This window comes from Vipera ursinii (assembly GCF_947247035.1).
Source record: "Vipera ursinii genome assembly, chromosome: 1".
Lineage (NCBI taxonomy): Eukaryota > Metazoa > Chordata > Lepidosauria > Squamata > Viperidae > Vipera > Vipera ursinii.
In genome coordinates, this window is record NC_139512.1 from 236,825,239 (window position 1) to 236,851,854 (window position 26,616).

At 37.8% G+C, this 26,616-nt stretch overlaps 1 protein-coding gene across 1 annotated transcript in view; it reads right to left on the bottom strand.

Moving 5' to 3' along the window:
• Window positions 1-26,616, bottom strand: part of COL12A1 (collagen type XII alpha 1 chain) — a 124,811-nt gene that overhangs the window by 9,022 nt on the left and 89,173 nt on the right. Inside the window, exons 50-60 of the mRNA XM_083376905.1 lie at window positions 26,236-26,378; window positions 24,840-24,949; window positions 20,728-20,877; window positions 17,991-18,068; window positions 16,304-16,390; window positions 14,959-15,012; window positions 13,113-13,208; window positions 12,518-12,571; window positions 11,496-11,549; window positions 10,770-10,823; window positions 9,151-9,213 (exon numbers count right to left, since the gene is read on the bottom strand). Coding sequence (XP_083233031.1) covers window positions 9,151-9,213; window positions 10,770-10,823; window positions 11,496-11,549; window positions 12,518-12,571; window positions 13,113-13,208; window positions 14,959-15,012; window positions 16,304-16,390; window positions 17,991-18,068; window positions 20,728-20,877; window positions 24,840-24,949; window positions 26,236-26,378 — 943 coding nt within the window. The remainder of the gene's footprint in view (window positions 1-9,150; window positions 9,214-10,769; window positions 10,824-11,495; window positions 11,550-12,517; window positions 12,572-13,112; window positions 13,209-14,958; window positions 15,013-16,303; window positions 16,391-17,990; window positions 18,069-20,727; window positions 20,878-24,839; window positions 24,950-26,235; window positions 26,379-26,616) is intronic.

Below are 26,616 nucleotides of genomic sequence, written 5' to 3' on the forward strand. Positions count from 1 at the left end.
ATAGTTTAGGATTGTTTGCATAAGGTAGATTATGATTGTTTGTATTTTTATACCCTGTACTCAGCTCTGGGAAATCGGGGGGGGGGGGGAGGGGAAAGGGAGGGAGGGGCTGGGGAGGGTTGGGGAGTGGGAAGGGGGTGGGAGGGGAGGGGGTTGGGAGGGGTTTTGTTTTGCTAAAGATAAAATGTATTGTAAAACTTTTCAATAAAAAAAGAAATATGGGAAACTACCACATGAAACATGAATCAAAATAGTTCAAAAGCATTGGCTATGTCTTCCTAGATTTCAGACAGTGGTCTCTCCTTTTTCCCCCATCCTCAAAATGCTGAACCTTTTGCAATCAAAGCAGTTATATGACCATTGAGCTATATTCTATCTCTGGTTCCAACAGAGATTTTATTAATAAAATATATTCCATTCTGCCTTGAGCATTAAACCACGTTATTTATAACTATCAAGCAGCCTTTTAAGTGTGTAACTTTCAACTTTATCATCTAAAATAGATCTGTTTAGAGACATCCATAAGAGTGACTTGACAAAGAAGATGTATTCAAATACATTAGTATTTCTATTTATCCTCTGAGACGTTCCTTCATTATTGTTTTCTGTAGTGTATTCCTGTCTCTGTGACAGCCAATTCTGAATGCCAATTTGATGAGAAAATAGGGTAGGTCTGTATATAGTTAATGTTGTTTCTGTACAATAAATGGATAAAATAAGTTTCAAAAGTTACACAATTGAGCACTGATCTCTTTTCAATTAATGCTTCCCTCATTTTTAATTAAAATGAAATGTGGAAGAAACAATCTAACTACCTGATGAAATATCATAATGAATTGTCCAAGTAACTGTTGTTATTCCCTGGAATAAGGAGACTTCATTTCAGAGTCTCCCCCAACTCTAATTGTTAGAAAATAAAAACTCTTTCAAGTCAAGCTTGTCTTCATATGTGTAGTCCTTGGCAATAACAGGCACATGGCTTCCCTCTGTCTTCTTTCTTGATTGTTTTGCAGCTTGTCTAAGCTACAGTCCTGGAATTTCCAAATTGTCCTACGTCCAAGTATTAGCCAGGTCCAGTCCTGCTTAGTTTCCAAACTAAGTTCAGTCAGGTGTTGCCTCTACTGAAATCTGGATTAATACCTGTTTCATTTATTAAAAGCAACACTGAAGGAGTTGGTTAGAGTGAAGTTGTCAGAGTGGTTGACTGTTCTACTATATGCACTTTGTACTACAGACATTCAGCAATAGTATTTTGTAGATACACACAAACAAGCATACAAATAATCCGTCTGTAGCACGTTTGTAATACAATCTGTCTGTAATACAATCCTTTCAGAATGTAATTTAAATGAATACACTATATTCCTTTATTACCAAGTGGAAGAGACCTCCCCACTTCCAAAATCTACTGCCTCTCTTCTTTAACAAATGTCATTGGCCTACTCTGAATATTAAATATTTTTGCAAATGTCTCCCAGAAATGTGGCACTTAATACTTTTCCATCAGCTCAGCAAGATCTGATACTAGTTAATTTCAAAACCTCTCAATGTGCTTAATGATACACAAAAATATTCCAGAAGTCAGGACCAGAACATCACTGTATGGAATTAAATACAATGTCAGTATTTATAAAATATGACACCGAGATCATGAACAAAAGTAAAACATTTAAACTAGAGATAATTTCAAATATAGGGACTTCAGCATCAAGCATGCCGACTCAAAATGCCCTTTTGTATTCTTAAGTCTGGTTGTGGATGTAAGATTCAGAGAGCACATCTGTCTCTGTTTCATAATTCTTTGTTATTGCCAGACTATTTAGAATGAAGCAACATCAGCAACATGCACTGAAAATGAAGACAGCATATGTTCGTAGACCTATGACAAAGTAACCTTAGGAAGCCACAGCAATAGCAGACTCCATCTCTCCGAAAGAAAAATAAAATAACCCCAAAAGAGCACACTGAGTGGGTAATTGAAGCATTGTTCAAATAATTTAAAGTTGTTATACAGAATAAAGTCATGACCTATTGATTTTTTTGAGTGTGTAGAATGCAGGTCATACAACAATAATCTTAAACAATGGTTTAAATCTTCTAATTTATTTGGACAAATATGCTCTGCCAGGGTTTGACAATGCAGTGTCTGTATACATCCTGGATAAATAATTCACTTAAATGGCAACTGACTCCCAAATTAAATGAACAAGTTTAATTTTTAAAATCCTGAGAAAGATATGGGAAGAAAGCCATAACCTGCTAAGATGATAAATGAGAAAGGCAAAATGTTCAAATACCTGGTGATCTTGAGAAATATTAGCCATTTCAAATGGAATATTATTGATAAGTTACCTATGGACACCTATGATACTCTTATGGACTTTACAGGTTGGGAACTATTGATTTTAGCCAACAGGGAGACATGTGGTGGTTCTATGTTGGAAAAAAGAAAAGAACAATTTGATATGAAATCAATTTTCTAGATTGGGTGGATCCATTTTACCAGATATGTTCAAGCAGAAGGTAAAGAGCTATAGGTCAGGGTTGTTCTAATTTGAATTCCTTCACTGACTCAAGAGATTTTGGTCCTGATGATGTAGAAAGGAAAAAAAATAGATCCAGGAAACTACAGACAGATCAGCCTGACCCCAATACCTGGGAAGATTCTGGAAAAGATAATCAAGCAAGGAATCAGCGAACACCTAGAGGCAAATAAAGTCATAACCAAAAGCCAACATGGGTTTGTCAAAAACAGATCATGCCAGACAAATCTTATTGCATTCTTTCACCAAGTGACAAAATTAGTGGACCAGAGGAATGCTGTGGATATAATTTATTGGACTTCAGTAAAGCATTTGATAAAGTAGACCACAACCTACTACTAGGTAAGATAGAAAAATGTGGGTTAGACAGCATTATCACCAGATGGATTCATAACTGGCTGACCAACTGCACTCAACCTGCAGTCCTCAATGGAATTGCATCTACATGGAGGGAAGTATGCAGTGGGGTACCCCAAGGCTCTGTTTTAGGCCCAGTACTCTTCAACATCTCCATCAATGATCTGGATGAGGGGATAGTTGGGGAACTCATCAAATTTGCAGATGACACCAAGCTGGCAGGAATAACCAACACTCCAGAAGACAGGATTAAGATGCAGAAGGATCTTGACAGGCTTGAACACTGGGCGCTATCTAACGGAATAAAATTCAATGGTGAAAAAAGTAAGGTTCTACATTTTGGCAAGAAAAACCAAATGCACAGGTACAGTATAGATAGTACCTTGCTCAATACTAGTAACTGTGAGAGGGATCTCGGATCTTACTTAAATATGAGCCAGCAGTGTGCTGCAGCTGTCAAAAAAGCCAACACAATGCCAGGCTGCATTAACAGAGGGATAGAATCAAAATCACGTGAAGTGTTAATGCCACTTTATAACGCCTTGGTAAGACCACACTTGGGAACAGGGCTTTTTTTCTCATAGAACGGTCAGAACGGAGTTCCGGCACCTTTTTGGGATGGAACCTTGTAGGGTAGGCAAGGCGGGTTGTATGACATGTGTGAGTTCCAGCACCTTTTTCTTTTACAAAAAAAGCACTGCTTGGGAATAATGCATCCAGTTTTGGTCACCACAATGTAAAAAAGATGTTGAGACTCTAGAAAGTGTACAGAGATGATCAGAGGACTGGAGGCTAAAACATATAAAGAACAGTTGCTGGAATTGGGTATGTTTAGTTTAATGAAGACTAGGGGTGACATGATAACAGTGTTCCAATATCTCAGGGGTTGCCACAAAGAAGAGGGAATCAAGCTATTCTCCAGAGCACCTGAAGGCCGGACAAGAAGCAATGAATGGAAACTAATCAAGGAGAGAAGCAACCTAGAACTAAGGAGAAACTTCCTGACAGTTAGAACAATTAATGAGTGGAACAACCTGCCTCCAGAAGTTGTGAATGCGCCAACACTGGATGTTTTTAAGAAGAGACTGGAGAACCATTTGTCTGAAATGGTATAGGGTTTCCTGCCTGAGCAATGGGTTGGACTAGAAGACCTCTATGGTTCTTTCCAACTCTATTATTATTGCTGTTGTTATTGTTATTATTATTATAGATTGCCCTTCCCAATTATATTGAGATAAAGAAGACCTCCTCTCAAAAGTGAGATCCACTTACGGATTTTTCTAATTCCATACTTAGTCTGTTGTGTAATCATGAATCATCCTCAAATCTAGAAGTCTCAAACAGATTTACTACGGTTCACTTATTTATAGATTTATATTCCAGCTTTTATATTACTGCAAGTATTCAAGGTAGCCAATATATTTAAAAAAATATTAAAAACTGAAGGTACAAATTAGAAACAGAGACCTTCTAGGTTTAAAACAGATTGATTTAAATGGAAGAATCATTCTTCTGAAGGCTTTATCTGGAATTCCAAAATATTTAACTTTTTTATAACTGGGGTGCAATGGCTCAGCAATTAAAAATGCTGAGCTTGTCAGCTGGAAAGGTGACAGCCCGAATTCGAGACCCAAGTGCTACACCATAGGGTGAGCTCCCATTTTTTTGCCCTAACTCCTGCCCACCTAGCAGTTCAAAAGCATGCAAATGCAAGTAAATAAACAGGTACCACTTCGGTGGGAAGGTAACAAGTTCCATGCACTTCATTCAGCTCATAGTCATGCTGGTCACATGACCATGGAAGCATCTTCAGACAATGCTATCCCTTGGCTAAGAAACAGAGATGAGCACTGCCCCTGGAGTCAGTCATGACTGGACAGGGATAACTGCTAACCCCTATCCTATTTTTTCCATATTTATCTTTGTTAAATTTGTGTTTTCCTCAGTCCTTTTCTGTAATTTATACAGGGGTTTTTTTCCAACTTCATTTTTTTTCCTTTAGGTTATTAGGTAGCCCATACAAGTTTGCATTAGCTATTAATTTGATAACTGTTGCCTCCACCTCTTTATCCAGGCTATTAATAAATGTGCTGAAGAATAAAGAGCTCAGTGCTGAAGCTTTGGACACTGTCTGGCTAGATGTATTTTCTACGAACACAAGGTGACTTCTGCCAATTGCCTTATTGTTTTCAACACTAAACCTGACCAAGTCAATTGGAAATTTAAATTTATTCAACATAAAATAGGAATTCCTTGTCCACGTTTCTATCAAATTCAAACTTCAACATGCACCTTCATATTTTCATACTGAAGACAAGTTAATCAGAAATTAAACAGCTTTGCCTATTTTTTGTACCTTTAGCACTTTGTTGTTTTTATAGAGTTGGTGGTACAGTAAACATTAATCCCTGCAAATCTGCACCATTTTGGATTATTTGCTTGGCACCAATTTTGAAAGATCAGATAATGTTCCCAAGGTGCACTGAATTGCTATGCTAGTGTCTAATTAACTTAATTCTGTGTACTAGCTTGAGTGTCTAGAATTATCGAATAGTCTTACAACATGCTGAAATTTACTTCATGTGATCATGTGATCCTTATCTCATCCTTGGACTAAACTATATACTCTAGTTCTTTGTTTGACTGGTTCTACAAAGATACAATGAAAGTCTGAAGTTATCAAAGGAAATGGTGTATGACTGAATAAAGTGCTACTTTGGAACTGGGCCATACAACTACAGAAAAGCGTACATGACCTTTAGATCTCTGCAGGCTACATTTGGCTGACTACTCACACATATGGTCTTAGGCTGCCATTCAGGCATTTTTTGATAGCACAAATGATGGTGGTGAAATCCTATCTGCCTCTTAAGTCTAACCAAACATCTGCACAGACTCTATGTGCCAGAGTTCCAGCTGGGAACAGATCTATAAACGTGAGAAACGGTGAGTGTGATGTCAAGCATATGGGGAATGGGCAGTTATAATATGGTTTCAAATCTTGTTATATATTCATCTTATATAAAAATAGAACAAAAATAACATTCAGTCAAGTACAAGTTAAGTAAAACTTCCTGGTAAGGGGAGATTTGCCTTGACTTTTGGCTTTTATTATTATTATTTTTAGTTGGGGTTTGGGAGTTTTGCCTTTTGTACGCTTTTCTGTAGTTTGACTGGTTCTACTTGAATCCTGACTGGTTCAGGATTCAAGACTTTCTTAGGGATCGGGTACAAACAGTGAGGGTCGGGTCTGCTTTGTCCACCCCCCTGAAGCTTTGCACCGGCACGCCACAGGGCTGTGTGCTTAGCCCCTACCTGTACTCTTTATACACTTATGATTGTGTATCATCTGACCCATCCACTGCGATAATCAAGTTCGCAGATGATACAACTGTGGTGGGTCTTATTACAGGTGGGGATGAGACAGCATATAGGGCGGAGGTACAAAAACTATCCATATGGTGTAGTAACAACAACTTGCACCTAAACATCGGCAAGACGAAAGAGATGGTGTTAGACTTCCGGAGAAAAAAGGAGGAACCTGCCCCACTTTACATCGGGGAGGACTGTGTAGAGAGAGTTTCCTCCTTTAAATTTCTGGGAGTCTACCTCTGTGAAGATCTGACCTGGAAAGTTAACACAACCCAGGTGGCTAGAAAGGCCCAACAGAGGCTTCACTTTCTTAGGATCTTGCGTAAGAACAGGGTAGAACAACAGCTAATGACCCTCTTTTACCGGTCTACCATAGAGAGCGTCCTCTTGTATGGTATTGTGGTTTGGTATGCTGGTCTGACAGCCGCGGATAGGAAAGTATTGCAGAGGGTAGTGAGCACAGCACAAGACATTGTGGGCTGTTCCCTGATACCACTGGATGACATCGCCAGGGCTCGTTGCCTTGGAAGAGTGAGGAAGATTCTCAGGGATGACTCACACCCTGGACGGTATCTCTTTACTCTCCTACCATCCGGTAGGAGATATAGGAATATAGCCAGCCGTACCAACAGGCTGAAAAATAGCTTTTATCCGTGGGCTGTTAGGCTTTTAAATGGGACATAATCTTATACAAAATTGACTTGGGAGGCCAGTGTGTGGTGTAGTTGGTTCACATAGTGTGGTGGGATGGAGGGTTTGTTGTCACTGTGTGTTGGGGGGAGAGAGCACAGGGGGAGGCTCAGCTAATCTCAATGTACACATGTTGTACTTTGACAATAAAAGGTTTATTTATTTATTTATTTCCCACTTCATAAGAGCAGAAAGCTGCCCTACTAATTTTTCACAACCATAGCCAGAGGTGATTATAAGGATCACAAAAATAAGTTTGGACTCTCAGGTTACACACTCTTAATTTAAAGGATCTGTAGAATTACACCCAAGTTAATACTGCCAACACGAAATTGGCCTTTGCTCCTTAGTGTTTTTGTAGCACTTTGAAGTTTACAATAATAACAGAAGTGATCATGCTTTCCTTCAATGAGAAGACTAGCTTTCTTATGCCTTCAGATCAGGTTGCTTTTAGAGACAGAAGCAGATTACAATTCAGATCAACTCAAATCAATGATATATGCTAGTCTGACTCATTTACTCTAGAGATATACAGTAGCAATAGCACTTAGATTTATTTAGTGCTTTATAGCACTAAATATTTATTTATAGTGCTTTATAGCATTCTCTGGGCAATTTACAAAGCCAGCATATTGCCCCCAACAATCTGGGTTCTCATTTTATCAACCTTGGAAGAATAGAAGGACGAGGCAACCTTGAGCCCCACCAAGACTGAACTCCAGGCTGTGGGCAGAGTTTGCTGTAGTGATTAGCAGTGGTTAGAATACTGCATTCTAACCACTGCGCCACCAGATACGACTGAATATTCTTATGATCACAGTTCTTACAGCCATGAATTCCAAAGCCTTTCAATGAAGAGGCAAATAATACAAAGCCAGCGCCATATTATACTATGTGATTAGCAGAATCAGTCCTAGAACTCAAATTCTTTATCAGAACACTGATAGCAACAAAGATAAAGAAATGGATGTTGTTGTATTTCCATGATTGCTGGGCCAGAAGATGCAACTACAGAGCAGTCCGATGCCAAATATCCCAAAGGTGCTTTTTCAAAAGGCAACTAGACTATTTGGAGGGGAAAACAAAATGGATATTGCATATTTTATCTAAAAGGGACAGGAAACTACACCTAATATAACCTTCTGAAGGATCTAGCCTGGAACATCAGATATGCAGGAGTAATACTTCAAACAAGACAAGTACTTTTCAGGAGGAAATGTATGCGATAATACGACAGATTCAAATGACAATAGTATCAAACCATGATGAGATCAAAAACAACTTTGATGACATAAATGAGCACATCTTCAATCTAAACTTACAATTAAAAAACTCAGCAAAGGATGATAAAGAATGAACAAATAAATCAGATAACAAAACACAAACTAGAAGAAAGTAACTTAAATAGGGAAGCTAGAAATGAAGAGAACTACAGCTTAACACAAACAGAAAAAAAATCTACAAGACTTTACCACGACAGTGAAAATCCATCAGGACTTCAAAACAACAAACATCCTTGAAGATGTTTCATTTCTCATCTAAGAAGCGTCTTCAGTTCTGAACTGAAGCGAAACATCTTCAAGGAAAAACACAGAAAGTCCAGTTGCCTTTTGGGACAACCTTTGGGACAACCATGACCTGGATGACTGAGAATCTCCATAGTGATCTGATGTCAAATGTTTGCCCATCACATTTTAGGATACATCTGTCAAAGGGGCTTCCATCAATTGCTATTAAGGCCAACTTTTGATCCTACTCAATCGCTAAGACAGTTTCAAATCTGACACTGTCAACAGAAGGTTGGGAAGCTTCATTCAAGCATTTTCAAGCTTAAATGTTCTCAAAATGCTACATTAAAAAAAACCATCACAGGCAGTATATCACACTTGACTGAATTTTAAAAATAACAAATAGGTAATTCCACTAAGTAATTTACCTCTGGGATATTTATGTAGTGGACAAATATATATCTTGGCATGTTCAGTTGGAGTACTTTTTTCAAAGTGGAAAAAACCATACAACCACAATTTCCAGACCTGACTTTCATGCTGCAAAAAGCATGAATGATAAAAAGCTGACTTGCCATCAATGATAGCCATTGTATGGTCTACCCATTTCCTACTGGAAATGTAAAGTAAAAGGGCTTTTCACAAAAGATACAATACATGCTAGAGACAGATTCTCTTACCGGTGAACCACGATCACCTGGCTTCCCAGCTGGACCAGCAACTCCAGGCACGCCTGGGGAACCCTATAAAGAAGTAGATTTTAAAGATATACAGAAAAGGGAAATAATAGTCTTGACCAATTTTATTTACGTGTTTGTTCAATGTATATATCTGAAATGAAACATATACTCAGAAATGAGGGGCTGCCACGAAGAAGAGGGGGTCACATTATTCACCAAAGTGCAGGACAAGAAACAATAGTTGGAAATTGACCAAAGAGAGAAGCAACCTAGAATTAAGGAGAAACTTCCTGACAATGAGGACAATTAACTAGTGGAACAGCTTGCCTTCAGAAATCGTGGGCGCTCCATCGCTGGAGATTTTTATGAAGAGGCTAGACAGTCACTTGTCTGAGATGCTATAGGTACTCCTGCTTGAGCAGGGGGGCTGGACTAGAAGACCTCCAAGGTCCCTTCCAGCTCTATTCTATTCTATTCTATTCTATTCTATTCTATTCTATTCTATTCTATTCTATTCTATTCTATTCTATTCTATTCTATTCTATTCTATATTTAGCTAATACTAGGAGTAAACTGAGTGGACCAAATTTCTGTCTGACCACTGTCCTAAAATAATGGGGGGCGGGGGAATGCCTGATCCACGTAGGTTGATCTGGATAAGGCAATTACATTTACATTAATTTTACTTGATTTTCTTATATTTACAATTTATAGTTTGCAAGGTGATGTCATTATGCAAATTACATCAATTGCCTCAATACCATACTTTCATATTTAATGGAGAAACTGACGTGCCCTTTTCCAAAGTAATCCATCAGAATGAGGCTTCACTTATATTACTAAAAGATTTAATCTTGATCTTTTGCTAGCAATAAAAATGTAATTTAAAAAAGAGCAACCACTGTTTGTTTTTAAAAAAATATCAGCTTAAAATCATCATTAAAATCATTGTTAAAAATTTGATATTCATAGGAAGGTGACCCACTGCAAAAGAAAAATGAGATTGTACATTTTATTAAATAATGTTGTAGCAAGTTGTAGATGTATTATGCAGTCAACAGAATTAGATCGACTTAATTGGACCTGCAACTAATGCTGCAATGTAGAGAGCACGTCTTCAAAGCTCCTATACGTCAATTTTGCTTCTTTTCCTACTCCCAGTGGTTGATATCACTGCACGTAGTCCTCACTTCGTGTTCTGTAGTCCCCTTTTCTTAAGGCTTTTCTTTAATATACCTTCATACTGCAAATCTTTACATTCTTCTAGCCCAGTGTTTTTCCTCTTTGGCGACTTTAAGATATGTGAACTTCAGTTCCCAGAATTTCCCAGCCAGTATGCTGGCTGAAGAATTCTGGGAGTCGAAGTCCACACATCTTTAAATTGCTAAGCTTGAGAAACACTGTTGTAACCGATGACTAGAGCTATTTTTGCTATATTAAGCATCCACACTCAGAGTACTGAATTAATATGCCAGCTGTAATTTAATTTGCTTTGGTACCATGTGTTTCTGAAAAGGATGACAGCACTGTCTGACACAAAACAGACACAACTCGCACCAGCACCATCCATCATAGTTCCAATATTACATTATCATTCCAACAACGAAGCCAACACTAACCGCTGGTCCTGGGGGACCTCTTGGTCCTGTTTGGCCATCTTTTCCAGTAAAACCCTGTTTGGAGAACAATGAACATTATGGATTAGGGTTTTGTTTTTTGTTTTGCTTGTAGGTACAATATAATTCTGCAGAAAGGTTTTTAGGCCAACCACCCTCTAAAAAGCATCAAAAACATTCAGAACCACAATGTCTAACTATCCCATGTTATAAAAGATCAGTAACTATAGCTGCAATAACTACAGTATATACTACATACCGCAGGTCTTAGAAAACTTAGTATTTACCGAGAAAATTTTACTACTGTAATAAATTATCTATTTCTCTACTGTAGATGAAAAACAAAGATCTCGTTAGCTTGTTTATTTTCCTCTTATCCAAAGCCTCTGCTTCTATATGTTTAGTTGCATAATGCAATTCCTCACTGATTTGTATCACAACTGTACAAAGCCTATCATTTTTTCGTTATTCCATCAGTTATCAACATTCTTTAAACTTGTGTCCTCTATATGTGTTTGACTATAATTGTCCATTGACCTCAATCAAACCAAAGAAATCTAAAGAAAAAGTAACTTAAAAGACTGCATATTTAAAGCCCATTTGCTCCACCCTTTCAAGGTTCAAGGAAGCTGACAAAACGAAGACACATAGAATTATAAATGTTCTAATGTGGGTGGTTCAAACCCTTCGTAAAGTTTCCACTCTCCAGGATAAACCAGAACTACTTACTCTGTCACCTGGTGGCCCCATTACGCCAGGAGGGCCACTTAGGCCTGGTGATCCCTAGGTGAGAAAGAAAACATTAGTTAGACAGGATTTTGGAACAATGCAATACAATTTTAACATATAACGCCATTTTATTTTAATATATAGTTCCTTATATTGTAGGCTCTTTGGATGCAGTGATACTGATTTTGACCCCATGAAAAGAATTGGACCAAAAGAAGTAGACCTTTGATTTATAATTTCAGCACGCTGTACAGAATTATATTTTGTCTACACTCTGGTTGTTTATAGTTATATCTATTGTTAATTCTTTTAAAGGTAAAAATATTTTATTTATCAACATGTTATCAATCTTATCCACTCTTCAGTAATAGCTACAGGTAGTCCTCGGCTTACGATCACAATCGGGATCAGAATTCCTGCTGTTAAGTGAAGAGTTGGGCCAATTTGGTGATCTTTATTTTTGCCATAGTCATTAAGCAAATCACTTCAATCAAGTGAATCACGTGGTTGTTAAGCACATCCGACTTTCCACCCCATTGATTTCGCCTGTCAGAAGCCAGTCAGAAAGGTCGCAAATGGTGATAACATGATCCTGGGACACTGCGACCGTCATAAACACAGGCCAGTTGCCAAGCACTATGGCCATGGGGATGCTATGACGATTGTAAGTGCAAGGACTGGTTGTAAACCACTTCTTTAGTGCCACTCTAACTTCAAATGGTTGCTAAATGAATGGTTTTAAGTCAAGGACTACCTGTAATCCTTAAGCAATCATTATTCTTAGTAAGAAGACCTACTAATGATTACGGATGAGAGAAATTAAAGCCATTTTGAGAATGGAACACGTTTTGGAAATCTAGACTCTTTTATTCTCCTTCAGAACCATGCTGTTGCAGAGGCAGATCAGCATTTTCTAGAAGTTGATATTTCCCAATCCAGAAGTAGTTTGAAGTGCCCCAGAATCAGGGCTGCAAGCAGTGTGTCTTTTGGAAGAAAGGAAAATAAATAGCAAAGGAACTTACTGATCGCCCTGGTAGTCCAGGTTCTCCAGGGTTACCCTTTGGCCCTTGACGTCCCTAGAATTAAAAAAGAACAGTCTTTGTTTATTTCCTCAAAAATAAATAAATAAATAAAGTCACGGGTCTAATTAACAGACGTGGCTCATCTGTAAGCCTCAAAACCCATTACAGCAAACAAGGGTTCATTTGGGCATATAGTGTGTGGCTTTCCTTTCATTCACATCGTGAGAGCTAAGCACGATAGTTTATTAGGCAACATTTCCACCCAATAAAACTTTAAAGAAATACTTAAGCTTCTCGTATTTTCCTGAAAAGGCGAGCAAAGAAGCAGATCAAATGCAAACTCAAATAAGCACCACAACATGTCTCTTATATGTTTATGCAGAATCTAAAAAACCTGCAGTATTTAGAAATATGTTTGGTGCACCCTGGAACTTTGCACTTTGATATGGCCCAAGGGCTAATCAATAAAGTTGTTGTTTGGTGCACTAATATACCTTGACTTACTTAGCACACATCTGAATATACTGGGAAATCAGAAAGCATTTATTACACCGCACTTTGTCTCTTATCCTGGTCAAACAGCATTCTTACTTACAGGTTCTCCTGTAATGGAAAGCCCATTTATTCCTTGTGGTCCTGGTGGCCCTTGAGGGCCTGGAGGGCCTGAATCTCCACGAGCACCTGGTGGTCCCTGAAAATAGCAAAAGGGGGGAAAAATTGTCTATTTTTCAAAAAAGCTACACAAGATTGGAATCAAGTCTTTGGTGATAACAAGTGACTAAACAATTGCTTTCTTGAACATGATTGCCTCCAGAAGTGTTGGGTTGCACTCCCCATCTTCCCCAGCTAGGGTGATATGCCTTTCTTTCTGAAAATGGTATATGCAGAGCTATGTGCGTTCCAAGATTTCCTTATGGATGTAAGCAATATAGACCTTTTTAAATATATGAGCATAAAAGCTAAATACAGTAGATATTTATCGGAATGGCATTGCTTGTGGGAGTGTTAGGAACTCAATTCAATTACAGTAGATAAATGAAATTTCTTGTATTTTTTAGGGAATTTTCCTACACTTGTATTGCTTGGGGCTGCTACACAAAAGGAAAAACAAAAACTGGCAAAAACTGCCATCCTTATTTTTTAAACTAACTCATAGGAATATGGATTCTCCAATGCAAATGCCAGTAATACTAAAAGTATTGCAGGTTAAAAAAAAAGTTGGTACTTAGTGTACTTTCAATAGGATGCTGTAACTAATTATACTTCTCAGATATTATGTCTCCAATTCTTTATATAAATACTTATAGAAATGTTATATAGCTAAGGATAGTGGGAGACAATCGGCTCCTGCTGGAAAAACATGTGATAGCCATGGCTAATTGGCCCTTTGCACATTTTTGGATTGTGTGCCAACTGCACCTATTCCTGGATCGTAAGGGTCTGCTAATTGTGATCCATGCCCTCACGATCTCCTATTTAGATTAATGCAACATGCTCTACATGGAGCTGTCCTTGAGTAGCATTCAGAAGCTTCAGCTGGAACAGAACGCAGCTGCATGAGCTGTAAATGGTACTGGCTATCCTGCATATTAAGGGACGCGGTGGCTCAATGGGTTAGGACGCTGAGCTTGTCGATCAGAAGGTTGGCAGTTTGGCGGGTCGAATCCAGAGTGCCGCATAACAGAGTGAGTGCCTGTTACTCATCCCAGCTTCTGCCAACCTAGCAGTTCGAAAGCATGTAAAAATGCAAGTAGAAAAATAGGGACCACTACGGTGGGAAGGTAACAGTATTCCGTGTGCCTTTGGCGTCTAGTCATGCCGGCCACATGACCACGGAGACGTCCTCGGACAAGCGCTGGCTCTTCAGCTTTGAAACGGAGATGAGCACTGGCCCCTAGAGTCGGAAACGACTAGCACGCATGTGCGGGGGAACCTTTACCTTTATCCTGCATATACTAACCCCACTGCTTTGGGAGCTGCCAGTATGTTTCTGGGTGCAATTCAAGGTGCTGGTTGTCACCTTTAAAGCCCTTCATGGCTTGGAACCATGGTTATCTGAGATGCTGTCTTCTTCTAGTTGTTTCTATCTGTCCAATTCAGGTGGACATTCTCCAGGTCTGTCAGCCAATGAATGTTGGCTGGCAGGAACCAAGCAAAGTGCCTTCTCTGCTGTAGCTCCTGCTCTCTGAACATTCCCCCTCCCAAGAAAAGGAAGACCTTGAAGATCTGATTATGTGTCTCGGCCTAGTGTCCCAAGTCTGGGAAGAGCCCCATTTCCTGGTAATGTTGACATCAATGGATTATAATATATCTTGGCTGCTATTTGTATTTCTTTTTTGCATTGTGTTTTGACTGTTTTTAACAGTTTTTATGATTGTGCGTTGCCAAGGGTCACTGATTTGAGATGGGCAGTTATACAAATTGAATACATAAATACTCACAGGAGGTCCACTTAAGCCTCTTTCACCTCTTGCACCACTGGAACCTCGGGCTCCCTAAAATCCAGAAAAACAAACACACAGGAAACAAAGAGATAAAGACTATCATGTCTAAATTTTCTATACACAACATCCTATCTTCTCACAATTTTCTGAAGGACCTAGTATTATTCATTATGAAAAAATCTTTCAGCATAGCTCCAAAGAGATTGCCCACCATTAAGATAAAAAAAATGTCTATGGGCTACAAGCTGCACATTTTATTTCCTCAGGAAGGCAGAGGTGATAAAACAAGGAGGAAGGCTAAAATGATTAACTGCTAGATATTTGTCATTAACCACTAATACTTTACAATGTGTGAGATCGTTTTCTCTGAACAGCATGCCCCTTTCCTCTCATTTAAACAGCCCTTAGGAGTGGCATTCATTTGATCTGTGTCAATCATGTTGAATCAGTTTCATCCCTTTCATAGAGTTAGAAGTTAGGATTTTTTTTTCTTTTATAAAGTCTTCTTGCTCATTTCACTGGCTTCCATCATCACCTGAACAATTCATTCCCAAATTTGAGCTAATGGTATGTGGATAATAACAGGTTTTCCACATTTGTGTTACAGAAGTGCATTGTCATTACACAGCCCAAGGTATATAATTCAGTAGTGGGATTCAAATAGGTAAACAACCGGTTCTCTGTGTGGATGCCATTTCCGGAAGTCCATTCTGGGCCTGGGCAACAAAAAAATTAGCTACCGGTTCTGCTGAAGTGGTGCGAACTGGCTGAATCCCTCCACTGATTTAACTATAGCAATAAGAGAGGTCCCTCAGCCCTTTATCTACATAGGAAATGAGCACACAAATAATGGCTGCTGACTGGTGTTACTGTGACAAAACTAGGGATGAGGTTAACTACTTGTCACTACAAAGATGACACAGGCAGTCCACAGTCCTGCCCATTATGATCCTGTGTCATTATTTTACAATCTTTTTGGGTGATTGTAAAATGAACATGGTGGTTGTAAAATGAATGTGGTGAATGCCGTGGTTGGTTAATTGGACCATTGTTCACTATGGGACAGATTTGCCAAAAACCAGATTAGGGATCATGGCCATATTGCTGAGTGCCTTAAGTGCAGTCATGTGATTGCAGAGGGGGTCCAACCATCAGAACTTTGGATCAAAGCTTTAAGTCCCCTGTTTTGGGTCTGTCCAAACTTCGGGTCCAGTCATAAGTCAAGGACTATCTGTGTTCTGGTCTTCAGCTGATATTCACCCAGACTCAATGAAGCTTTTAGAAGTTAAACATAGGCTTATCCATATGCCTTATAATCACAATATATTGATTTTTTACTTACAGCAGGTCCTGGAGGTCCTGGAGCCCCCACACTGGTTTGTTCACAGGTACAAGCATTTGGCAATGATGGGCATTTTGCTTCATCCCTCTGAAATTTAAAGCAAAACATGACAGTTTTAAAATGACCTTTTCTTGACAGAGAAAACAACTGTAATCTTACAGGTGGATAATTTACTGTATACTATAACTATATCTAGGGACATGGTAGTTCAGTGGGTTAGGATGCTGAGCTTGTCGATCAGAAGGTCGACAGTTTGGCGAGTCGAATCCCGAGTGCCGCGTAACAGAGTGAGAGCCTGTTACTCGTCCCAGCTTCTGCCAACCTAGCAGTTCGAAAGCATGTAAAAATGCAAGTAGAAACATAGGGACCACTACAGTGGGAAGGTAACAGCGTTCCATGCGCCTTTGGCGTCTAGTCATGCCGGCCACATGACCACGGAGACGTCCCCAGACAAGCTCTGGCTCTTTGGCTTTGAAACGGAGATGAGCACCGGCCCCTAGAGTCAGAAATGACTAGCATGCATGTGCGGGGGAACCTTTACCTTTATATAACTATATCTGATATTGAAGACTACATAAAAGCAAAAACCGATTGCTCTGCTGGGGAAACACACACTTTGCACATGTTTACAGCACTCTGTACTTTCTTCACATATTCTAGGATTTATTTGACAAAATATATTCTAAGGCTGAATTCTACTCACTCCCATATTAATTAACATTTTAATTTAAATTAAAATTCAATTCTCATTAAATATAAAAATAACTAAATATGATTTTAATGCAGCTTCTATTTTACACTCAACATTAACTCAGTTAAATATTGACTTCTACAATACTATACAATGCTGATATATTATTATAAGTTGAAGTGGTAGCTTTCCTATGATCTGGTGCTAATATAAATTAAAAAGAACATAATTCACACCATATCCTGAGATTTTTTTAGAATAGTGGGATATAAAGCGAAATCATGTGATTAAATAACATAACTTGGTTTCAGCAGAAAATGGTGCTGACGGAAGTCTACAAAAGACTCCAGAAATTTAATATTTCTGTGGAAATCTACTGAAGCACAGTAGTTAAAATCAATGAATTTTTCCAGTAAAATTATATACTTATTTCTCTCTTCTCTGTGAAGTTCCTTAAGTTATTTTCTGCTTGCTGGTTTTTCTCAACTCATCGCCCTTCATTTATTCTCCCTCTCCTTCAAAATGAACATGGTCCAGTTGCATATTGACACAAATGTTACTGGCTGATTTTTCCCTAATATGCTACATTAACAACAGCTAGGTTGTTTCACTGTTCCTTATCCTAGATTCCACCTCAAAGTCCACAAGAGATTTATTTTTTTTAAAAAAATAGTAGGTTAAATGAAGGGCAAGGGAATACTAGGTATATTTAATATTTTTTTAAGAATACAGTCCTAGATTCTGAAAACATAATTGGACTGTGACAAGGCAGCTAAACTGTTTTTTCTACAATAGGCTATCTGGACTGCAGTATTTAGAATATGCTCCGGTGAAGTTACATTCCTGCATTCAGTATGATTCAGAATCCCATAGATAATTTATTACTCCCAAAAGAGATAGTTTAAGGCTGTTATCCCACGCTGTTCTCTTGGTGGAACAAGCTCAGGCTCTTGATACGAGGTATTAAATCTGTCTAAACATTTCCTATATATTTACCTTAGAAGGAATGTCACAGCATCTATCTCTGCTGGTCCAAACTGCATTGCACACAATGTCAAAGCTCTGTATATCAAACTATAAAGCAGAAATGGAAGTGTGTTTAAAGTTATATCTGAATTCATCTTCAAGTACAAAATCCTGCAATTTAAACAAAATAATGGTATTGTCTTTCTTTCAGCTATGCCAGCAAAGTATCACTCCTATTACCACAACCAATGACATTAACACAGGAAACTAAGAAAATGCTCACAGAGTGGTTTACTTCAGGTCCCTGTGGTATTTCACATGATTCCTATAAGACTGGATTAACCGTAATCAAATGCATGGATAGCTTTGAGGAAAGAGAAAGGAGCTGCTGCCTAGGAATCTATTGCACATGAGAGGCTGGAGTCTGAAATCATTTAACAGTCAAAAAAATAAATTTGGGAAAGACCTGCCCTAATGGCTGTAGCAGTTAAAACTAACAGACAGGAAGCTGTACTTTCAGATTTGCAAGAATCTGTATATATAGCCTTACCTAGCGCCTGTTACTCGTCCCAGCTTCTGCCAACCTAGCAGTTCGAAAGCACGTAAAAATGCAAGTAGAAAAATAGGGACCACTACGATGGGAAGGTAACAGCGTTCCGTGCGCCTTTGGCATCTAGTCATGCCGGCCACATGACCACGGAGATGTCCTCGGACGAGCGCTGGCTCTTCGGCTTTGAAACGGAGATGAGCACCGGCCCCTAGAGTCGGAAACGACTAGCATGCATGTGCGGGGGAACCTTTACCTTTACCTTTTTAGCATACCTAGTCGTATTTCCTATCTGGTTTACCTGGGAAGACCAACATTATTGCATAACCGACCTTCAACTTTAAGAGCTCTGCCACTTATACAAAATAACAAGCAGACCTTCCCCTGTTTCTAGAGACAAAAATGTTTCCTGCCCTTTCACTTTTCCAGACATACCTATAGGCACACAATCTACCTATGTGACTGACTCCAAAACCGTTTCTCCTGAAAGGCTGCTAATGGGATGACTGGAAAGAAAAACTTGAATTCTGAAGCTATTGCCAAAAGGGGAATTTCAAAAGCTTTTCCTTTCAATGTGGTATTAAAATCACTTATTTAGCACAGTGCCCTAAATTCCAGCAAGTAATTAAAATTTCATTTAATGACTTATATTTTGGACTAGATTGTGTGACGCATGAAATGAGAGGTATAGGGGTGGGGACACTGACAAGCACAGGAGGAACACCCTGTAACATGCATTTCATCCCATTTTGAGACAGTAGGGAAAAACCATTTCCAAAGTAGTTAAGAACCACAAAACACTTTTTACTGTTTGTTACGAATTATTACTGATTTTCTGTTGATCTAGTGGGAGGGATAGCTGTGTACAGAACAAGAGATACGTAGCAAAATCAGTATGCTATATATTAGACTTTCCCAACCTTATGCCTTCCAATTATATTAAGACTACAGTATTCAGAATCCCCAAAGAAGCATGGCCACTGACTGATATGTTTATCATTAGCAATGAAAGTTACTTAAAATAATAAACATATTGTTCCCAGCCAAAGACTCCGTGACTCTTATGACTGAGTCATGCAACTGACTCAGAGGTTGATGCTACTAAAAGAAAAGTTCTGTTTCTATTCTAAGCCAAATATTGTGGGAATACTTTGAAGAATATGAGGGAATGTTGATGGAAGCCAACAGTCTGAATACAATCTATTTACACTATATCTGAACTCAAGACAACTGAGAAATTTTCTGTCAAATTTTTAGAGCTGCAGCCTTTGGTAACATGGAACTCTGAAATTCAAAACAGTTATTTATGCATTTATTTAAAATGCTCATGTCCTGCTTTAATTGGCTTTAAACAGCAGACAGGATAAAGAAAAACAAATATATCAGCATTATAACTATTTATATAATAACAATCATAATAATCAGTACCACAATAACCTCCAGCTCAGCTATATGTTTACTCACTCTTCATTCCTCTTAGTTAAAAACAAGAATATTGGGGACTAAGGAGTGAGTAGAAGATATCTTGAATATCAGGAGCCAGATCTTATTTTGGATGGTAAGATATTCCGTAAAAGGAGAGCTCTGGCAAAGAATTCTCACTTCTGTATTTGTTCCCATCTGGGTTGGGGATCATGAGTGATGGTTTGGAAAGTCACTGAAAAATCCTACAAAGGGAGTCACAGTCCCTTATCTAAGTGACCAGTGTGGTTTCTGTCGCATATATCAACCTGAACTCTGACTGAAAAAGATCAAGATAATCCATATTTTCTAGAATCTCTTAGCTGGCAGCTCCTCATTTTTTAACAACTTTCTCAAAAAACAGAAGTTTGGAGGCTGGTGACAGCCAGAATAGTTGGGTTATTTAGCCAGCCCTTCAAGCAGGGGATGTACCAGTATCCATTTCAAGGACATCAACATTGGCAAAAGTTGCAATGGCTGCCGGATAAAGCCTTTATATGAAATGATGGGAGGGCAGGGGACAAATCTTTTTAATCAACGATCATATCAGGGTTTGATCAGGGAGTGCTTTCAGTATGGACCTTGGCAAGTTTGTGTGTGAGGAGGAGATTCTGAACAAGAGAATGAAAAGAAACTTCATCTCCTCTCCTAACAGGCTTACCGCCTGTGACTTGGATGAGACAATGGTTGTGATAAAGATATGTTGTGATATCTTTAATAAAGATTTTAAAATTTAATTTAGAAAAGTTTACTACTTACTGGTGCTGTTTTCTTGTCCCCTTTCTGTAATTTACCAAGGATTTCATAGCCATCAGTTGTGATATTTCCGGCTTCCTTAATAGGCTTTTCCATAATTTCAACACAGTCAACATAAATCTTAGCGCTTGTGGATGTGATAACAAGATGAACCTAGAGAAAAATTATTCGGAAGAAGCATAACAAAAACCCGGTTAATTCTTCATGGTTTTAGAAGTAAATGTTTTAGTTTAAACCATAGTTCACTGTACATAGAAACTGGCAAAGAGGCAGAAATACACAGGTTTTCTATAGTATATCTATGTGTAAAGTGTCCTTTTCAATGAAAGTGGCAGCTCCGTCCATGCACTCCACTATATGTACTTCATTGTATTCCAGACAATAAAGAAGCAATGACTTGACAACTTTTGTCTGCACTCAGCTTTGGAATAGGTCTGGATGAAAGGGTGCGATAATCTATGCAAACATATGCTATGAACCAATGCCACCAAGAACCATATAAATATAACACCAACAACACCAACACCAACACCAACACCACCACCACCACCACCAACAACAACAACAACAACAACAATAATAATAATAATAATAATAATAATAATAATAATAATAATAATAATATAAAGTTGGAAGGGACCTTGGAGGTCATCTAGTCCAACCCCCTGCTCAGGCAGGAAACCCTATACCATTTCAGGAAAATGGCTGTCCAGTCTCTTCTTAAAAACCTCCAGTGTTGGAGCATTCACCACCTCTGGAGGCAGGTTGTTCCACTGGTTAATTGTTCTAACTGTCAGGAAGTTTCTCCTTAGTTCTAGGTTGCTTCTCTCCTTGACTAGTTTCCATCCGTTGCTTCTTGTCCTGCTTTCAGGTGCTTTGGAGAATAGCTTGACTCCCTCTTCTTTGTGGCAGCCCCTGAGATATTGGAACACTGCTATCATGTCACCCCTCACCCTTCTCTTCATTAAACTACACATACCCAATTCCAGCAACCGTTCCCTAGTGATAAAGACATAAAGACTATAGGAAGCTTTTTGTTGTTGCAGCCCTTGCTTGTTCCAAAAGTTTATTTTTCCATAATCAGTAAAGTTTGCAAGAATAATCCTTCCAAAACTCTCTCCTATTCATAGAAACTAAGCAGCAGAAATAAAATGTAGTGGAAATGACATTTTCCATTTTTTTTTAATAACACTAGACTAAAAATGTAATATGATATTTTTACTCATTACACATTTTGGAGAAACTTTCCTATTATTAAATACCATCATTCTGTCAGACATCCCTTTTCAAATGTACAGCTAGAATATTGACTGATTTCAATTATATAGAATATATATTAGTATGAATGAACATATCAAAATTATTTCCCCTATATTTTTGCAAGCTTTGTAACCACAACAGTCTTCATACACTGTATCTGATACATTTTGGAACTGAAGAACATCTGGTAGAGAGGCCTTATTAGGGTAAAAAATAATCTTTCCTTAGAATCTATATAGAACAAATGCTATGAGACCCATCAAATGGTGAATAATACTTTTGAATTATAACTCCGTAAGAAATGGAAAACCACTTCACACTGATTTTCAGTTTCCAAACAGAAGTTTAAGAAATACCTCATCAAGTGTCATTTTACCATTTTCCCATCCAAATCTGTAATTCATACATCTTTATTAGTTTATTTATAATCATTCAGCTTTAAACTCAAGGTACACCTTACTTGTTATAATAATAGAATTGGATCAGCAGGAAAGCACATAACTAAATTTTAAAAAAAAATTTCAGTGACTTCGGATAAAACAATTCCATATGTATTATTTATTCAGAAATAACTTTGATTAATAAGTATGACTAAAATCACAACCTGTTATATCATGCATTAAAATACTATAAGAATTTTAGTCTGCCCGTTAACTATTGTGTGTGATTGTGTCTTCTGTATCTATGTGTCTTGTGGTATTTGTATCTGTTGTTACTGCTGTATAGACTATAGTATCTCTTAAAACTCTCAATTTATTATGGTGTAATAAAACATTTAACAGCATCTTCATCTATAATGGTTAACTGCTGAACAACTTCAACCTGAACTGAACAGAGCAGGTGAAATGAAGGAGATGTTTTTTTTAGCTTAAAATTTCCTACACACACACACACACACACACAAACAGACAAAGAGAGAGAGAGAGAGAGAGAGAGAGACAGACAGACAGACAGACAGAGACAGAGAGAGAGAGACAATAGCATATAACTGGTCCTTTTTAAAATTGGGTTGTGGATTAGTTTGTTATCCTGTAAAAATACTGCCATCAAATAGTATACTGTATAGAAGAAAATAAATGAAAATTATGACAGAGACTGGAGAAAGTTTTGTAAGTTAATGCTGACTCCTATACATGAACCACAAACTGCGCTCTAATAACAAACAATAACAATGAAACCAGGATGTGTCCATTGCTGCAGATCTGGAACTCAACTCAGTTCATTTATTCTCAATTTCTCTGGTAGTATACAAGGTCAATTATCTAAGATAAAAAAAATACACCTAACATGCTAGACAGCTGAGAACAGCTGTGGGACAAGGCGGATTTGACAGGAATGAAAATATCATCTAGATCAGGGATGTCAAACTGCCGGCCAGCGTTACGTGGAAGCTGCACCCACCCCATTGCCAGCAATGGCAAAACCGTCCCGATACATTGTGTGACGTCACGTGACGTCATGAGTTTGACATGTCTGATCTAGATTAAAAAATAGTGTCAATTTTTTTCCTTTTCCTTTTGAAACAATAAGGCAAAAAAAAGTATCAAGACACTTTAAAACTTTATTTTTAGTAAATTATTATGTTTCCTAGGTTAACCAGATCCTTCTTTTACTAATCTTCCATTAAAAAAATGGCAAGGATAACTTCACAGAAGACTCTTGCCATGTATATTTGGCCCATTAACAGCAAGTCAACAAACATAAAACATCTGTTTTTATAAGAGTTCCTTGACAAGATGTTAACTAGGCCAACATTTTCCCTAAGACTTTCATTGTAGCCAAAACCAAAATAGTATGCCAAAGCAAATATTTCACAAAAAGCCAAGTTAGCTATTTTTCAGTGAATGGAAATGCAATGCACTGAATTAACACCACATTATACTCTGGCAAAATATTCCAGCAGAATTCATCCATCTGTAGAATTGTGATAAACAAATCCTTAGAGAAACATCTATGATTGTCTGCTTCTTCCACTCTGCTTCAAACAAAGTGCACAATGCTCTTTCTCCCATAACAATTTTCACATTTACTTCCTTTCAGAGATAGCTCTGTACTTGCCTTCAAAAAATATAAATAATGCAAATGCATAAGCTCCATATGTACATGGGACTGGAATGGTCACACTCACATATTGATAAAATCTGCTTATCACTATTTTCACCATAATATGTATATTAGGTATATTTTAGTTTTTGCTGCACATTGTCCAATGGTTCAGATTAAGACAATGTGCCGAGTTGTAATAATAATAATAATAATAATAATAATAATAATAAGAAGAAGAAGAAGAAGAAGAAGAAGAAGAAGAAGAAGAAGAAGAAGAAGAAGAAGAAGAAGAAGAAGAAGAAGAAGAAGAAGAAGAAGAAGAAGAAAGTTGGAAGGGACCTTGGAGGTCATCTAGTCCAACCCTCTGCTCAGGCAGGAAACCCTATGCCATTTCAGGCAAATGGCTGTCCAGTCTGTCCTTAGTTCTAGGTTGCTTCTCTCCTTGATTAGTTTCCATCCGTTGCTTCTTGTCCTGCTTTCAGGTGCTATGGAGAATAGCTTGACTCCCTCTGCTTTGTGGCAGCCCCTGAGATATTGGAACACTGCTATCATGTCACCCCTCACCCTTCTCTTTGTTAAAAGAAATCTGAGTTAAGGATGCTGATCTATGTAAGGAAAGCCAATGATAAAAATGTTGGGATTTGTTTCAGAGCAAACTTGAGCATTTTTCAGTATGCATTCAAACCAATTACTTGAAAACGTTATTTGCTATAAAAATATTTATAATTCATTTTTATCTCTCTCTATATCCACCACCAGAGAGGTTTTATTTGCTTTCATAGTGACTTTCCTATTCATAATAATTTTACCTTGTGGAAACTTCCGTAAAAGAGTTTCTTTATTTCATCACCTTCAAATGCTACAGTCTGAATTTCTCCTCTTGTGTCCTTGTTAAAGAATGATAGCACTTTGCTGGTAGCTAGGGAGAAATACATCATATTAAAGATACGGATGGTACATTATAGGACTATCTAACGTATCAGATTAATTCCAAAAGGGAGTTCAGATCACAAGATACAGAAATGTAGCCTCTGTCTCTCATTTTTAAAGCAGCTGCATCTTTTCATGGTAGCTCAAAGCAGCTCCTTAATTTATCCACACCCATTTCCAAACCTGATTCGTGAGACTATTCAGGGAAGATTCCCTTTCACCAATACCTTAATTAGGATTGCTATATAAATAATAGAAATACCCAGAACGGCTGTTACAACAGACATTATGAAGCTTGCTTGTAACGTAAGATTAGTATTTATTTTACAATATTAAAGACTACAAGGTTAAAGTCAAAGTTTTTTTTTTAAACAAAAAATTCTAAGCCGTTGAATCACTTAGTAATTTTGGGTATTACATTCCCTACAAATAGAGTTCCATGTCAGAGCGTAAGTCCTTCAATTGATTAATTCTGGTAATCCAAAGTGTTGCTTTGAAATGAAACAATGAATTGAGATGCTTAATGCAACATGAAGTGTCTATGACTGAAACATGAGAGAACATGAGAGGAAACGTCTAGCAATTTTCAACTTGCCAATTATTGAGTCAGACCTGCATGCCATGGAGAAGAATCACGACTCATGGCAACCTGAAGGAAGGCTTCTCCAATATAAATATGAAACTGGAAGTTCTTGGTATATTTATTCGTTTTAACATATAAGTAGAATAGTATCAACTAAAGCAATATTTTGTATCTACTGATAAGTTCACAAATGCTGACAGGTTTTACTGCTACTGCCGGCAGGTTACCAATCTTTAGATGGATTCAGAAAGGAGAGCCTGAGATAACACTCAGATAAACACAACTTTTTTCTTCCCCAATTTTGCAAAAGATTATTTAGAGTTCAGGCAGTTACTGGAAGTTCTTTCTCTAAATTAATTTGTTGCTTCCTAATTCTCTAAAAAAAAGAGAAAGGTACACCTTTTAAGTTCAGATCAAAGCATTGGCTGAATTGCATTAAATAACTGCAGCTTGGCAACTCGCAACCCACCTAAACATTATACACCTTGCATGTCGATGGCAAATTAGTTGCAATCTGCCTAACAATATTCTGTTCAACTGATTTCCGATACTGAATAAATTATGTCTGTCAGAGAAAATTTTTACTATTTTACTATGTAGAAATATTTTGAAATATTCCAAAAGTAAAAGAACTTCTGTCCATTCTATTCATACATTCAGTCCATAGTTCATGAGGAGGTGGGGGGGCTTACGGTCAAGAACAACTCCAACTTGTGGTTTGTAATCTCTGTCTGTTATCTGCCAAATTGCAAATGGTTCATTAGAGGTTTCTGAGAGAAGACGGAATAAAAATATTATCGTGTAAGCCTTTGATAATCCATCCGGATGAATATCCCTATTAAAGAAAGCAGAAATATATCCCTCACCAAAAATACATGATTAAAACATTGAAATAGGTGGCATATAAATTTAATAGAGAAATAACATTTAATCTTAGTCATGGTTAATAAGATTGTGTGAATTTCAGTGTGTTATTTATTAGACAGCGCTCAAGATTCTTGCTTGATCTCTCATCACTCTAAAAGACTCAAAAGCAGCTCATCTTTATATATAAGAACTACACTTTCTCCTAC